This window comes from Canis lupus, chromosome 18 (genome assembly GCF_011100685.1).
Source record: "Canis lupus familiaris isolate Mischka breed German Shepherd chromosome 18, alternate assembly UU_Cfam_GSD_1.0, whole genome shotgun sequence".
NCBI lineage: Eukaryota > Metazoa > Chordata > Mammalia > Carnivora > Canidae > Canis > Canis lupus.
This window is the reverse complement of record NC_049239.1, coordinates 53,425,419-53,439,681: the sequence shown is the minus strand read 5'-3', so window position 1 is coordinate 53,439,681 and position 14,263 is coordinate 53,425,419. Positions and strand designations below refer to the sequence as shown.

Below are 14,263 nucleotides of genomic sequence, written 5' to 3'. Positions count from 1 at the left end.
CCTCTTGGGTAGTTTGGGCCAGTGCCCTTCTCAGTCCTAAATGTAAAAAGAGATGAGGGGATCAGTGGTCAGATAAAGGCCAGGCAGCCTGGGATGCCCATGTTCCAGCCAGATTTTATAGGATGACTCTTGCTAACACAGAGGAAGGAGGGCAGACCAGCGTGCAACAGGGCTCTGGAGGCAGATGAGAGGACAGGAGTGGGCCAGGGCCACCAGGTCAGGGAAACAAAGCTGACAGCTAAATCCCCCGAGAGCAAGCTCAAGTGCAGGAAGCAAAGATCCTCTCCAAGTCCCACGAGGCAGAGCTGTGAGTGGGCTCAGGATCCAGAGCCTGGGCCAGGAGATGAGTTAAGGGAGCAGTCAGAAATAAGCAGGCAGTGTCCTCAGCCCCTCCAGCCAGTGGATGCTCAGAAAAGGGTGCCTAAGCTGGCTTCAGGAGCCCAGAGTGTTGGGCAAGGTCTCATCAGGCCCCCTTTCTCTCGGCTTTCCACGAGGCCTTGTCCCCTCTGGCTCTGTGCACAGACCCCATGCACCCTTCCCATTTGCCCTCACTTGCTTCTAGCCAGCTGTCCTCTGCCCACCTCATGGATGAAGCTTCCTGCCTGACAGGCCCTGAGCGCAGCTAGTGTGTTAACCATGGGCAAAGCCTGAGCTTACTCCAGGAGGCCTTGGGGCTGGCTGTCCAGAGGCCGCAGTAAATGCAAATGGTGCATGAGTATGTAGGGGGCAGTGCCTGGAGGCATTCCTGCCTTGCTCAGCACCTCGGGTGGTTGCTGATGCCAAGCCACACTGGGCCTACATAAGCCCATCTTGAGTACCTAAAATTTCATCAGGGACATTAAAACACTAACTACCCACCAGTGCAACCAACACCCCACAGAGAAGGGCATGAGATGTGGCGCCACGAGCCTAGTGGCCAAGGTTCTGGCCTGGGCTCCTCCCCACCACTCCTCAAGTGGTCTGGAGTGCATTAATGCCTCTGAGCCTCAGTTTTCTCATCTGTTAAGTGGGAAGAGGAGCATTGACGTCAGGTTTGCTGGAAGGGTTAAATGACATAAATGCTCATAAAGCCCTAGGAGCAGTCTTTATCATAGTGCGAGCTACTGTCCTGCCAGAATGGGATCCCAAGGGGCTAGAACCCAGGCTGGCTCATGAGGGGTGTTCCACAAAGATCTGCTGGATGGCTAAGATGGATAGCTGCATGGATAGACAAGTGGTGGATGGGTGGACCGATGGATGGATGGAGATAGAGAGGCTCTATCTCCACTATCTAGGAAGACCTGGCAGAGGAGGGGACATGTGAGCATGGTCCTGAAGGATGAAGAACAGTTTGCTAGGTGGAGAGGAGCAGTTCTGCAATAGAGAGAGACAGACGAGGGAGAGGTTTGACGTTGGATGAGAAATGGAGGTAGGTGTTCAGTTCCCCGGGTGGGCCAGCTCAGGCTAAGGGAGGCAATGGTTATGTCCCACCGTTGCAAAGCCTTCGTGAACCTAGAGTTACATGGCAGACCTTTGCCGGTTGCACAAAGACACCTTCTCAACTGAGGTTGAAAGATCATTTCTCTTTGATTGGTTTTTTTACCATTATGAACAGCAAAATAATATGAGAAAAATCTATGCAGCAATTTTTCCATTTCCAAAAACCGAAACGACACCTTGCAGCCGATTCCCTTGGCATGGACCCCTCCCTCCTTTTATTTGCATCATTTCTTTAAATGCAAGAATACAGATAATTTTCTTTTCCAAAATAGCCGAAAGCTTCACGATTGGGGAAGGGGGCAAGTGTGGATTAATTTCCCACACGACACAGAATGCAGAGCTAGGGAGGGCACCTCAGATAAAGAGTTTTCTGTAAATACACAAGAAAGTGATCCCGTTGACACCTCATTCTTCTGTCTGTAAAATGCATGAGTGACAAACGGGACATGTTTTAACACCAGACAATGAAGCTCCTCGCTCTCCACTGCTCACCAGTGGCAATGCCAGGCTTCTTTTTTGCAGGTTCTACTGACAACCCCCCCCCTTCTTTTGAACTCACGGGCCTCTCACAGAAACGAGCTTCTCCCTCAGACCCTGGGTACAAGCCAGATAGGGATGCGAGTTTCTGTTCCAGTGAGAAATGGTGGCTTTGAATCCATAAAACACGCCTTAAATCCATCCCATCAACACTGACCAGCCACTTTTTAGCATTAGCCATAAAGACTGGCTTAGTGTGAAGTCTCAAAAAGAAGAAACAGAAACCACGGCGTGGCTCTCACTAAATTAACCTCACCCGAGGCTTGAAATCACCATCCGGGAGCCGACACTGCAGCCGCCTAATTCACAGACATCTTTGCTCCTGATGAGATTTCGCATTAGCCAGATGTCGTTAGAGGCTGACCTCAGCCCAAGGATCGCCTGCAATGTAAGCCTGGCACAGAAAGGGCTGCGGGGTGTGCACCCCAAGGCTTGGCCTCTGCCCTGCGGCGACCCCTTGGCGGCAGGCGGGTGGGCGCCGAGACTCGCTCTCTCACCCTACGTGTCTTATGCTCCTTGCAGGTGTTGAGGCTCCAGATCAGGCGGGGCCCGGCTCCCCCCAGCCATCCACCATGGTGGTGGCACACCCGGCCACCACCGCCACTACCACACCCACTGCCACTGTCACAGCCACTGTCATGATGACCACGGCCACCATGGACCTGCGGGACTGGCTTTTCCTCTGCTACGGGCTCATCGCCTTCCTGACGGAGGTCATCGACAGCACCACCTGCCCCTCAGTGTGCCGCTGTGACAATGGCTTCATCTACTGCAACGACCGGGGACTTACCTCCATCCCTGCTGACATCCCCGACGACGCCACCACCCTCTACCTGCAGAACAACCAGATCAACAATGCTGGCATCCCCCAGGACCTCAAGACCAAGGTCAATGTGCAGGTCATCTACCTGTACGAGAATGACCTGGACGAGTTCCCGGTCAACCTGCCCCGCTCCCTGCGGGAGCTGCACCTACAGGACAACAACGTGCGCACAATTGCCAGGGACTCACTGGCCCGCATCCCACTGCTAGAGAAGCTGCATCTGGATGACAACTCTGTGTCCACCGTCAGCATCGAAGAGGATGCCTTTGCCGACAGCAAGCAGCTCAAACTGCTCTTCCTGAGCCGGAACCACCTGAGCAGCATCCCCTCGGGACTGCCCCGCACGCTGGAGGAGCTGCGGCTGGATGACAACCGCATCTCCACCATCCCGCTTCACGCCTTCAAGGGCCTCAACAGCCTCCGGCGCCTGGTGCTCGATGGCAACCTGCTGGCCAACCAGCGCATTGCCGACGACACATTCAGCCGCCTGCAAAACCTCACCGAGCTGTCACTGGTGCGCAACTCACTGGCCGCCCCACCCCTGAACCTGCCCAGCGCCCACCTGCAGAAGCTGTACCTGCAGGACAACGCCATCAGCCACATCCCCTACAACACGCTAGCCAAGATGCGCGAGCTGGAACGCCTGGACCTGTCCAACAACAACCTCACCACGTTGCCCCGCGGCCTGTTCGACGACCTGGAGAACCTGGCGCAGCTGCTACTGAGGAACAACCCCTGGTTCTGCGGCTGTAACCTCATGTGGCTGCGGGACTGGGTGCAGGCGCGGGCGGCCGTGGTCAATGTGCGCGGCCTCATGTGCCAGGGCCCCGAGAAGGTCCGCGGCATGGCCATCAGGGACATCACCAGCGAGATGGATGAGTGCTTCGAGACGGGCTCCCAGGGGGGCGCAGCCAACGCGGCTGCCAAGACCACGGCCAGCAACCATGCCTCTGCCACCACACCCCAGGGCTCGCTCTTCACCCTCAAGGCCAAGAGGCCGGGGCTACGCCTCCCTGACTCCAGCCTCGACTACCCCATGGCCACAGGCGAGGGCGCCAAGACCCTGGCCATCCACGTGAAGCCGCTGACGGCAGACTCCATCCGCATCACATGGAAGGCCACACTGCCGGCCTCCTCCTTCCGGCTCAGCTGGCTCCGCCTGGGCCACAGCCCTGCTGTGGGCTCCATCACGGAGACACTGGTGCAGGGGGATAAGACAGAGTACCTGTTGACAGCGCTGGAGCCCAAGTCCACCTACATCATCTGCATGGTCACCATGGAGACCGGCAACGCCTACGTGGCCGACGAGACGCCCGTGTGTGCCAAGGCGGAGACGGCAGACAGCCACGGCCCCACTACTACCCTTAACCAGGAGCAGAATGCGGATGCCATGGCGGGCCTGCCCCTGGCAGGCATCATTGGTGGCGCTGTGGCCCTCGTATTCCTCTTCCTGGTCCTGGGGGCCATCTGCTGGTACGTGCACCGGGCCGGCGAGCTGCTGACCCGAGATCGGGCCTACAATCGGGGCAGCCGGAAAAAGGATGACTATATGGAGTCAGGAACCAAGAAGGATAATTCCATCCTGGAAATCCGGGGCCCCGGGCTGCAGATGCTGCCCATCAACCCTTACCGCGCCAAAGAGGAGTACGTGGTCCACACCATCTTCCCCTCCAATGGCAGCAGCCTCTGTAAGGGCACACACACCATCGGCTACGGCACCACGCGGGGCTACCGGGATGGGGGCATCCCTGACATAGACTACACCTACACATGATGCCAGCCACGAGGGCCACCTCTGCCCCAGCTCCCGCTGCCTCCTCCCAGCCTGGCGACGCCGTGGCTTTGCCCAGCCCGCTGCCATCCCATAGAGCAAGGAAGAGAAATTCCATGATGACTTTCTCAGCAGAAAGCAAAGTTTGGGAAGGGTTGATGATTTTATAGAACACGACAGTGAAAAAAAAAATTTTTTTTTTAAGAATAGAAGGTAGGAGGGGGATTTGACGTTGCTGAAGACATAATTTATACCAAATTATGCCAGTTGGGGAGGGAAGAACTAAAAATAATATGGCAGGAAGGGTTGGGTCAGGTTTTTTTTTTCCCCTGAACTGGAAAGATACTACCTGTACAGCATCTGTGTACGCCTCATGCTCTGTTTAGGGCCGTCACAAAAGAGCCGTCAGAGAGAACAGCCACCACTCGAAGCCCCCACGCAGCTCTCGCTCGCTGCCAGCTTCTCGTTGGCGACAACCGACAACGACATGACATGATGGAAGGTTTTCAGGCTCCTCACAAAGGAGAAAGGGAAGAAAAGATCTTTTGCTATGGAGATAGTGTCCTGAAACCTCTTCCCCGTTCTTTCCATAGCATTTCCCTTACAGATTTGCAGAAAGAGCACGCCTTTCACTGCATTCTTTGAACAATGGTGTAGTCAATTAAAAAAGCGAACTTTCTTTTTCCTATACCAAAACCCTCGTCAGTCCCATGCACCGCACTCAGCACTCGGTGGAAGCCCCAGGGGAGCTGCGGTTTCCCAGCCACTCGGAGGTGCATCTACCTCCCTGTTGATCTCTATGTCGTGTCTCTCAATACAGATGGGTAGATAGAGCCACATATACGGTCCTTTCTACTTCTTGGGTCAGTTCGTACAATTTCCTGAGAAAATAGAGTCATGAAAATGTTGCTTTCTCCTAGAAATCACTGAGTAAGTAGACAAAGCGTGTTGGGGGAGGGTTTGGGATGGGGGACAATGCTGTTTGTAAAGGCACAGGTGTCTCTGTCCCAGTCGGGTGGCCAGGGAGACCCCGGGAAGGGGGTGCTCTCAGCTCAACCCTATCTCAGGTTGGCCAGAGCTGGGCCAGAATCCTTTCTGATACAGAGAAAAGCTTTCTTTGACTGCCGATGTCCTTGTGTCTCTCCCCGCCACCCTCCAACTCCCAACACACAGATGCAGTCACCTCAGCAGTGACTTTCTGTTTCCTCTTGCTGTATGCTTCCTCCCGGGACAGGTAATTGGCACAGGGACTTTTTTTTTTTTTTTTTAATCAGCTGATTAGACCTAATGGTTTCCATGGCTGCTTAAACAAAGCCCAGAAAAAGACATGAAAATTCTCAGAAGAGCCCTGGGAGACAGCAGCAGCCCCCCAAACGCAGAGCACTCGGCCGCACCCGCCCCTGGCACTCTGCTCTGGAGAGGGAAGACCAGACCTCCAGAGATGCCAGCTCCAAAAGGGTACTGACCGGTGCCCTCGGGAGAATCCTGGTTTTACTTCCTCCCCCTGGAACCCGTGTGGCCATCATTTATCAGCTGGCAGTGTGGTGTGGTGGGCCATGAGATTAAAACAATAATGAAAGGATGACAGCAAAGCTGGAAGGAAGGGAGGAGTGGCGCCTGGGGTTCCGTGGTCTCCTGCATCCCTGGCCCTCGGGGAGCTTGGGCCACCACCCATCAACGTGCCACCAGTGTGGCACCAGGGAAGAGCCATGTCAGAGACACTGGCCCGAGGGCAGGGGAGGTCAAGAAGGTGGCTGGCTTCTGGTGGTGGTTTCAAAGGCCTCAAAGGCTTTGCCAAAAGCCAAAGTCAGGAAGCATATGCTGGCCGGAGGTCACAGGGCTGCCAGGACGGGCTGCGGGAGGCCGGCCACTCACAGGCCATGAAAAGATGTGACGGCCCCTTCAGGGAATGGCGGGGTCGAAAGGAATAGCCACAGGGCTGTGCAAGTAGGGTGGAGAAGAGGCACCCCCATCCTCCAACGGGAACCCGGCTCCCCCAAGCCTTCGGTGGAGGCGCGAGGCATGGACACACTTCGCTCCAAACTAAGCCTTCCCCCGACTTGGCCCACTTGAATCATTTTCTCGTTCAATGAGATCAGGAGAGAGATTTTTCCAAGCCTTAAATTTACGTCTCTGTGGAGGTTGCCTCACTTTGGCCTCAGGCACCCCTGATACAAGCCGTTAGGGCAGCTTGGAGAGGAGCAGAGGATGTGAGAGGATGTGGGGCAGTGGCTCAGGAAGAGGGGGGAGGGAAAGAAGCCCGAGGTCCCCTCCCTCACGGCACCACCCATGCCTTCTGCTGGTGTCCCCGTCACCACAGCCCCCAAGTTCCCACTGCCTACAAGCTTGGTGCCCCCTGATCTTAATCTGTCCTCCTTTCTTCTCCTGACACCAGGAGGGGGTCAAATCATCCCCTTAGAGGTCAGGAAGGCATCTGGGGAACATCAGGTGGCCCTGGAGTCAGTGAAGGGTAGAAAGGCCTCAGGCCTCCGTGATCCCCGCAGCACAGGGCAGGCCAGGCCCACCTGGGCCTGAGGACATAGGGGTCTCCTGCTCCCCTGGGGGGCTCAGGCAGGAGCTCACGGTGGGTGGGCTCTCTGCAGGCATCCTCCTGCCCTGTGAGAGCTGAGGATAGTGGGTCTGCTCTCACCTTTCCTGCCCTCAGCATCAGACATCCCCCCTGGAGTCCTTTCTGAGCACGAGCTCCCGAACGTCTGTCACCTCACAGCTCCCCAAGCCAAGGAGGGGACCTGAAGCCAGGTCTCCTCTGCAGCCCTGTCCTCTCCTGGTCCAAGTCCTCTGAGTGTCCTCATAACACAAGAATAGAGATGCAGCAGGATGCCTAGCCTCCCCCAGCCCCTGATGCACAAAGTGAGGACAGGGCCCTGGAAGACAAGCCCGGCACCCAGGCCACCACTTCTGTCTGGCATCTCCCTTCTCCGGGCAGCCGACCTGACCCCGGCAGCCTCTAACTAGCCAGAACAACCTTGTTGGCCTCAGTGTTGATGAGTGTATTTTGTGGCATTTATAGCAGGTCTTAAGTTTTTAAAAAAAAAAAAAAAAAAAAAAAAGAGCCCATGACACTTCTTTGGTTAAGTGGTTTACCCTTCGTAATTAGATGTGGTGATTAGAATCTCTTTTCTATTACATGGCAATTTTGCTTTAAATTTCCCCTAAAGAGAGAGAGAGAGAGAGAGAAGGGGGAGAAAAGGCAAGGCAGGAGGGGAGGCAGCAGGGCCAGGCGAGTCATTTGCATTTTGCGAATGAGGCCTCTTGTAAGCTCAGCTCAGGCGTGGGGCCCAATGTATGGAATGCTTAAGAGATTACTAAGAATAAAATCTATTAATTAGTCATACTCAATTCCGCAGACATGATGTGCATCAAAAGCTTCTTTTCTTCCTCTTTCGCCTTCCCTTTTCCTGAGGCCTCCCCGAGGAAGGCTCCATCTTCTGTAAATTGGCTCCAGCTTCCTGGGCCGCCTCCACAGGAACATAGCGGTCACATGGCTGACTTGAGGGCCTCCCCACCCAGAGTGGGGTGCCAGGTCTGGGGGCAGGAGCGGGGGCACTGGCCCTTTCTGGCTCCAAGTGACGCTGGCAGGGGAGGGACCCCGGCTAGGAAGACGGCCTGGCTGGGGCTGGTGGAGAGGCCAGGCTTCCCCAACCAGAGCCCAGAGCCCATGTCTGCCTTGTGCCTCATCTCCTTCCCTCCTCCTCCTTCCCTTAGGGGCCCAGGGAGGCCCACCAGGAGCAGCACTTGAGGAGGGATCAGGAAGGGTTTCCAGAGAGGCAGAGGGAAAGCATGTTTTGTAAATCCACAGCCTCTGTTACCCCTTCTGCAAAGTGGAGGCTGGGCTGAGGCAGGAGTCTGGCTTCAGAGAAGCCAGAAAAGCTGGAGGCTCCAAAGACCACTGATTCTGGAAGGTGCTCGCTGATCCACAGCAGGTGATGGAGGCCCAGGTTGGGAGGGACAGGCCAGGTGAGGATCCCTGTGGGGTCTGAGGTGGCTGACGGGGCCTGGAGAAGCACCGGGCAGCATGCCCAGGATGCACCTGAGCCTCCCTCCTTCACTTTCTTGGAGCCGAGGCAGGAGGAGAGGGCACCTCCCCCAGCCCGCCAGTGGCAGCTCAAGTCCCAACACCAGCCCTCTCTACTCCAGAAATCTGCTTCTTGCAGAACACACCAGGGAGGAGGACGGGGCTTCTGAGCCTCAAGCTTATGAAAAATACAACAAGGAAAATTGGATGCGGCAGACAGGGAGCAACGGGGCTGGGGAGACAACCAGGAGAGAGCTGGGGTGTTTGCTGGAAGGAGGGGTCCTGGGGTGCCCAGTGGCCTGCATCCCCAAGGACGGGACCTTGCTTTCAGGGCCAGGAGCACAGCCAGCGTCAGCTGTGGGGGACCTGCATGCCCACGTCCCTTCCCTGAGCTCGATCAGTTGCAGGTGACGGGCGGAGGCCTGGCGCTGGATCAGTGCCAGGGTGAGTGCTAACAAGCAATTCACAGCCCTGCACAGGCCTTCCAGAAGGCAGACAGAGGAGGCATCTTTTTTCTTAAAGAGGCATAAAAAGGCTCAAAAATGCAAATCATTACCGTTTACAACCAAGCGAGTCTGCTAAATTGATTAGAAGAGATTAAACTCCTTGGAGGTGAAAGGAAAGGGGGATTTTTTGCATTTTACAAACCTGCCCCCAGTGGCAGTGTGCAAAGCAGGGATTTTCCAGCCTGGCTCGAAGGCTGCCCCTGCACAGCCCCCAGGAGGAGCCGGGGGTCTGCGAGGCTGACACCGCACAGGCCAGAGCACTCAGAAACAGGCTGGGCTGGACGGAGCCTGGACTCCAGCACTGTTCTCAGGGAAGGCAGTCCTGCCTCAATCACGTGCCTTGTGCTCAGACCTTGGGGACAGGGAGGGTTCCAGGGCCCACACAGGTCATTCAGGAGCTGTCCCAGCCCCCAGCAGGGACTCCCCCACCCCCCTCCAGATTCTGTCTCCCTTCAGGGGTGAAGAGCAAGGTGAAGTAGCTGATCTAGTCACTTAGTAAGACTCTAGATGTGCTTTTCTGCTTCCTTTCTGTCCCGGGGTAGGTCTGTGATTCATTCCCTATGGCCAGTGAAGGGGAGCAGGGCCAACTGGAAAGGGAAAACTGAAGGTCAGGGAAGAGAAACTCAGCCAGCAAAGGAATCAGACAGTGAGCTCTCTGTCACCAGGAGCATTCAAGTACTTGATGGGGATATGGCAGATCTTTTCCACCCTTAGCCAAGGCCTGGTTCTTTGACTAAAAGATCCTGGTTCCTACCCTTACTGTATCATCCCCCAGGACCCTGTAAGGAGCATATCAAGAGATGTTTACCGCGCTGCTCAGAATGACCAGTACCCCCTGAAAATCCTGGGTCAGGGCCATCCCACAGCTTGTGCCACCAGAGATGCTGCAAAATGCCCATCCTCGGTGTCCAAGAGGCAGCGGGAGAGGAAGCACAGACACGCTCATTCCATCCTAGAGTCTGGTCAGAGGGTCCACCACCCACTGTACTGGTCCCAGGCTGCCCCCCCCCCCACCTGCTGCGTGCCCCCGGCTACCCGCCCCCACGCCCTGCCGCACTCCACACTCGGCGCTGCTGCCGGCTCTATCCATCCTTCCCAGCCAGGTTGACGGCTGCCTGGGGCATTTTTCACTCTGTTTTCAAGCATTTACCATTTCTTTTGAAATGGTCCAAGTACTTGCCTGAAATACCCACACTTGCTTCTCTAAAAACACTCAGAAAAAGATCCCCTTGGCTCTTGAGTCCCCTCCCACCTCCCCTCACTCTGCATTTTAAATATATTGTTTCTCTAGATTCGGAAGTTCTATTGTCACTGGGGTCAGGCCCGCTTCTCACCACCAAGTGGGTGTGCAGGTGTGCCCCGAGAGCCCGAATCTGTGGGGCAAGGCCAGCCCTTTCTTCACGTCACCCCTGAAGACACTGTGCACAGGCCAGACCTTCAGTCTCCCTGCTGGAGACCACTGTCACTGCCCCCTCCCATGTCTCTCCTAAAAATGTCCGGCTTCTGCTAGGAGAGCAGTGTGGGCATGATGAGGGCACACGGCTGCCTGTGGAGGGCTGACCGGGCCCCCACTTCCTAGCAAAGCTAGCCCCTAAGGCCCCTGTGGCCACCACAGTGCCCTGGCCCCTGTCTTTCCCACACCGCCCCCATTTCCACCTGAAAACCCAAAAGCTGGAGTTTTGGAGAGTCCTTGTGGGAAGGTCCTTGCTGTCACCACCCCTAAATCTCTTTTGTGGCCATCAGGGTGAGCAGCCACCCTGGCAAGATGCCAGGTCCCTGTGCTCCTCTGTGCTGGGTCACACAGAGGAGTTCTAGCTTCTCTCTTCTGAGTCTCCCTTCACTTCTTGTCCTCCTCATTTGCTGTCTGCCCCCTTGGGCTCGTGCAAAGAGCCTAGGCAGATCTGTTGGCAATGGCCTTCCTCCTATCCTGCACCTGCCTCGCCGGCAGCCAGCCCAGAGAGGGGCTCCTCTCAGTGGCTTTTCCTCCCAGAAGCATCTCACTCTGCTGTCCTTTGGACCCACTGATCACCAGCTGTGAGCCTGAGGGGCAAATCCAGCCATTGGGCAAGATCTAACAGCAAGCTTGGGTGACTCAGTTTCCTCTCTCCGAGCTGAGCCTCACGCGGGTAACGAGAAGGGCAGAGAACTGGGTGTCTCACCTTGTCTGACACTCCCATCCAAAATCCTTGCTCCCAGAGCCACTCACCTGGAAGAACTAACCAGGCTTTCTCCTCAAGACAGAAAACCAGTGCAACTGGAACCTGACAATCAAAGCAGAAGCAGACATGCTCACCTCCCTTGAGCCAGACCATCTGGGGCACCTGTCACCTGCCCCATGCAGGGCACATGTTCAGAGCGTGGCTGGTCCAGTTTTCGAAAGGTTCTGGATACCCAGGAGGAAGGCACAAACCTCTGAAACTGGCCTTAGGGTTTTTTGTGGGTTTTTGTTGTTGTTGTTGTTTGTTTTTGTTTTACTCAACCCAGCTGAGAAACCCACCCTGGCGTCCAGGGCCACCCACCAGGCTGCAGCATGGGGGGATTCTTTGGATGGAGGGCCCTGGTGCCTTCCAGCTCATAAAGAGATGCTGAGAGTGGTGGGGAGGAAGCCAAATAGCCCAGCATTGGAGGTTTGTCATCTGACAGGGAGAGAGATGGCAGGTTGGGGGAGGCTGTGGGGTTGCGAATGCAGGTGAGCCAGAGAGATGGCTCGGGTGCCTGGTTCAGCTACAGGAGTGGACACCTGCTAATTATGAATGTCACCAGGCAGGTGTGAACAGGGAGGTAAAGGAAAAAAGTAAAGAAACTCCACGCATAAGCACTGCAGAGTGAACATTTTTTTTAAGAGCCACGGACAGCAATTCCCCCTCGGGATGTTAAAAGGTTGTTTGTATCTCATTTGGTATTGTAAAGATTTCTGGAGCCACTCAGGCTTCGCTCAGTGGGATCTATTTCCAGCAGTCTAAGGAGGAGGCGGCCCAGGAGAGATCCTTGGCGGACCCTGGAGAATGAAGTGGGGCTCCCTGTGCTGCAGAAGGCAGGGTTCCCGGCCAAACAATAGCTAGGGGAGGGGGAGGGGAGGCCGGCCCCAGGACCAAGGCCCCTTCTGTCTTCCTGGGCTCCCCTGAGCCCCGGCCTTCCTCGCCTGCTGAATCAGCCCTGTGAGGCCACTCGGCCGCCCGTTCCTTGTCTTTTTTTCCTTTTTCTCTGAAAGGTAAAGCAATCTCTCGGGGGTCTGAGTGATGGGACGACTCCCACTGCTGCCTGCTGCCATCTGAAACCCGGGCCTGCCTGCCTCACTCCCCACCTCACCACCAGACAGGGGTTTTCAGAAAACCAAGACCCACAAACACCCACCACGACGACAACACAAACCAAAGTGCACTGCGAACCGCCCTTTGGCCTCCTTGTAGGTGCCTTGAAACTTCAATGTTGAGATGAATGTGATTAACTACTTGGTCCTTTTTTTCTGTTTGTCTGTTTTCATATAAAATGTCCAAGTCCACTTTCCTTGTCCTTTCTTGAAATAAATAGAAAGATTTAACTTTTACAGTCATCTTGGCTACTGACTCGGCTTGGGGTCTGGTGTGCCAGGGGCCAGGTGTCTGCAGCACATGTGGTCTCCACTGCCTGTACCCCTCCCCCAGCCCCACCCCCTCTCTCCGAGGTCAGCTCTGCTGTTGGGGCCCACCAGCGGAGTGGCTGCCAGGCGGGATAGACACTCTGGGCTAAGTTCCCTGGAGCACCATCGAGGATCAAAATAAAGAATCCACAGCCGTCTAGGGGGACCTCTGACCCCACCCCATAGGCCCTGGGAAGGTGGACTGCTGGCTGAAGGCCAACTCCAACCGAGACGGTCTCCACGTAGCTGGTATTCATGGGAGCTGCAGGTTGTCCCGAGAGCTCTAGCAATCACGTGCACACCTAGGTAGGGCTGGAACTGTATGGGCGCTGGGGACACGTGCCATTCCTCCACCTGCTGAACACTTGGCCTGGGTCCTTCCCCACCCACCCGGACACCCCTTGTCCCCTAGAGGCACCCTAACATTCACAGCTCCCTAAGCCTTATGTGGTATCTCATACCATTGAGGGGAAAGGAAAAAATGATGATTTTCCATGAAAACAATGGCAGTTTCTGCTAAATTTAACATAAAATAACTCATTACTTCTGCCTTAAATCCGAATGCGTGTCTGGATATGGGTTAATGAGTTTTTCCTCATATTCCAAGGAAGCAGTTATTTCTCGACATGCCTTGGTGGCGGGTGGCTCTGCGGAGGTGACACAGGCCCCTCTTTCTCCTCAACTCCTAGTCCTCACCTCTCACCTTGGTAGGAGCCAGACAAGAGAGAACATGCCAAAGAGCAGCACCTGATGTGGCCTCTGGGAAAGGGCCAAGTCTGTTCCCCAACCCCTGCCTAGGCGCCAGCACACAGTGAACGCTCAGGAGGCCACTCAACCCTTTCCTACATGAGACCCATTCTCCAGGGCTGCCAAGCAATCTGAGAGCACAGTCAGCCGGGCAGTCGGTAAATACATACAAAGGGCCTGCTGGGTGCTAGGGCTGAGATGGGGCATCCTTCTTGCCTCATGGAGGAAGAGGAGATGGGGGCCCAGCCCCAGCCCACCGGTGGGGAGGTTCTCCGTGGAGCCATGTTTCCACTGACGATGTTTCCTCAGATGAGGAGGGAGAGCAAGAGAGAAGGCCCGAAGCAGGGAACAGGAAGATAAGTCCAATTCTGGACCTCCGTCTGCAAAGGCTCAGCCTCCTCCGTATCCCTAAGCACGGTAGCCGTCCGCTAGCCCAGCCTCTGGCCACACTGAGCACCAGTAATTCCCCAGGCAGGGCCTGCCCTGACTCAGGCTCCCAGTCTGGGCCTTGTGATCTCTGGGCTCAGGGTGCCCGTGAAGGCCCTGCCTGGAAGCCTCCACTGGGGGACTGTGTCTGGAAAGGCTGTCCCCTCCGGCTCCACCCCGGGCCCCACACTGCACAGGTGACCAGTTTCCATCCCTCCCTCACTGGGGGCCCCTAGCTGGCACCCCTTCCAGTCCCCAGAGGGCACTTGCCTGGTACACAGGAGGCACCCGTAAACGTGAAGTGAAGGGTGAGTCAATA

General features: G+C 55.9%; 2 protein-coding genes across 4 annotated transcripts in view; one reads left to right on the top strand and one right to left on the bottom strand.

Moving 5' to 3' along the window:
* FLRT1 (fibronectin leucine rich transmembrane protein 1) overlaps positions 1–7,681 on the top strand; it is a 76,241-nt gene extending 68,560 nt beyond the window's left edge. For 2 of the 3 annotated variants that reach the window (XM_038564146.1, XM_038564145.1), the window contains one exon: positions 2,539–7,681. In XM_038564146.1, coding sequence (XP_038420074.1) covers positions 2,589–4,613 — 2,025 coding nt within the window. In that variant the 5' untranslated portion in view covers positions 2,539–2,588 and the 3' untranslated portion in view covers positions 4,614–7,681. Of the gene's footprint in view, positions 1–688; positions 2,405–2,538 lie in introns of those variants that run through there. The other variant, XM_038564147.1, reaches the window with a different exon arrangement.
* The window catches only part of MACROD1 (mono-ADP ribosylhydrolase 1), a 149,881-nt gene that overhangs the window by 101,047 nt on the left and 34,571 nt on the right, over positions 1–14,263 (bottom strand).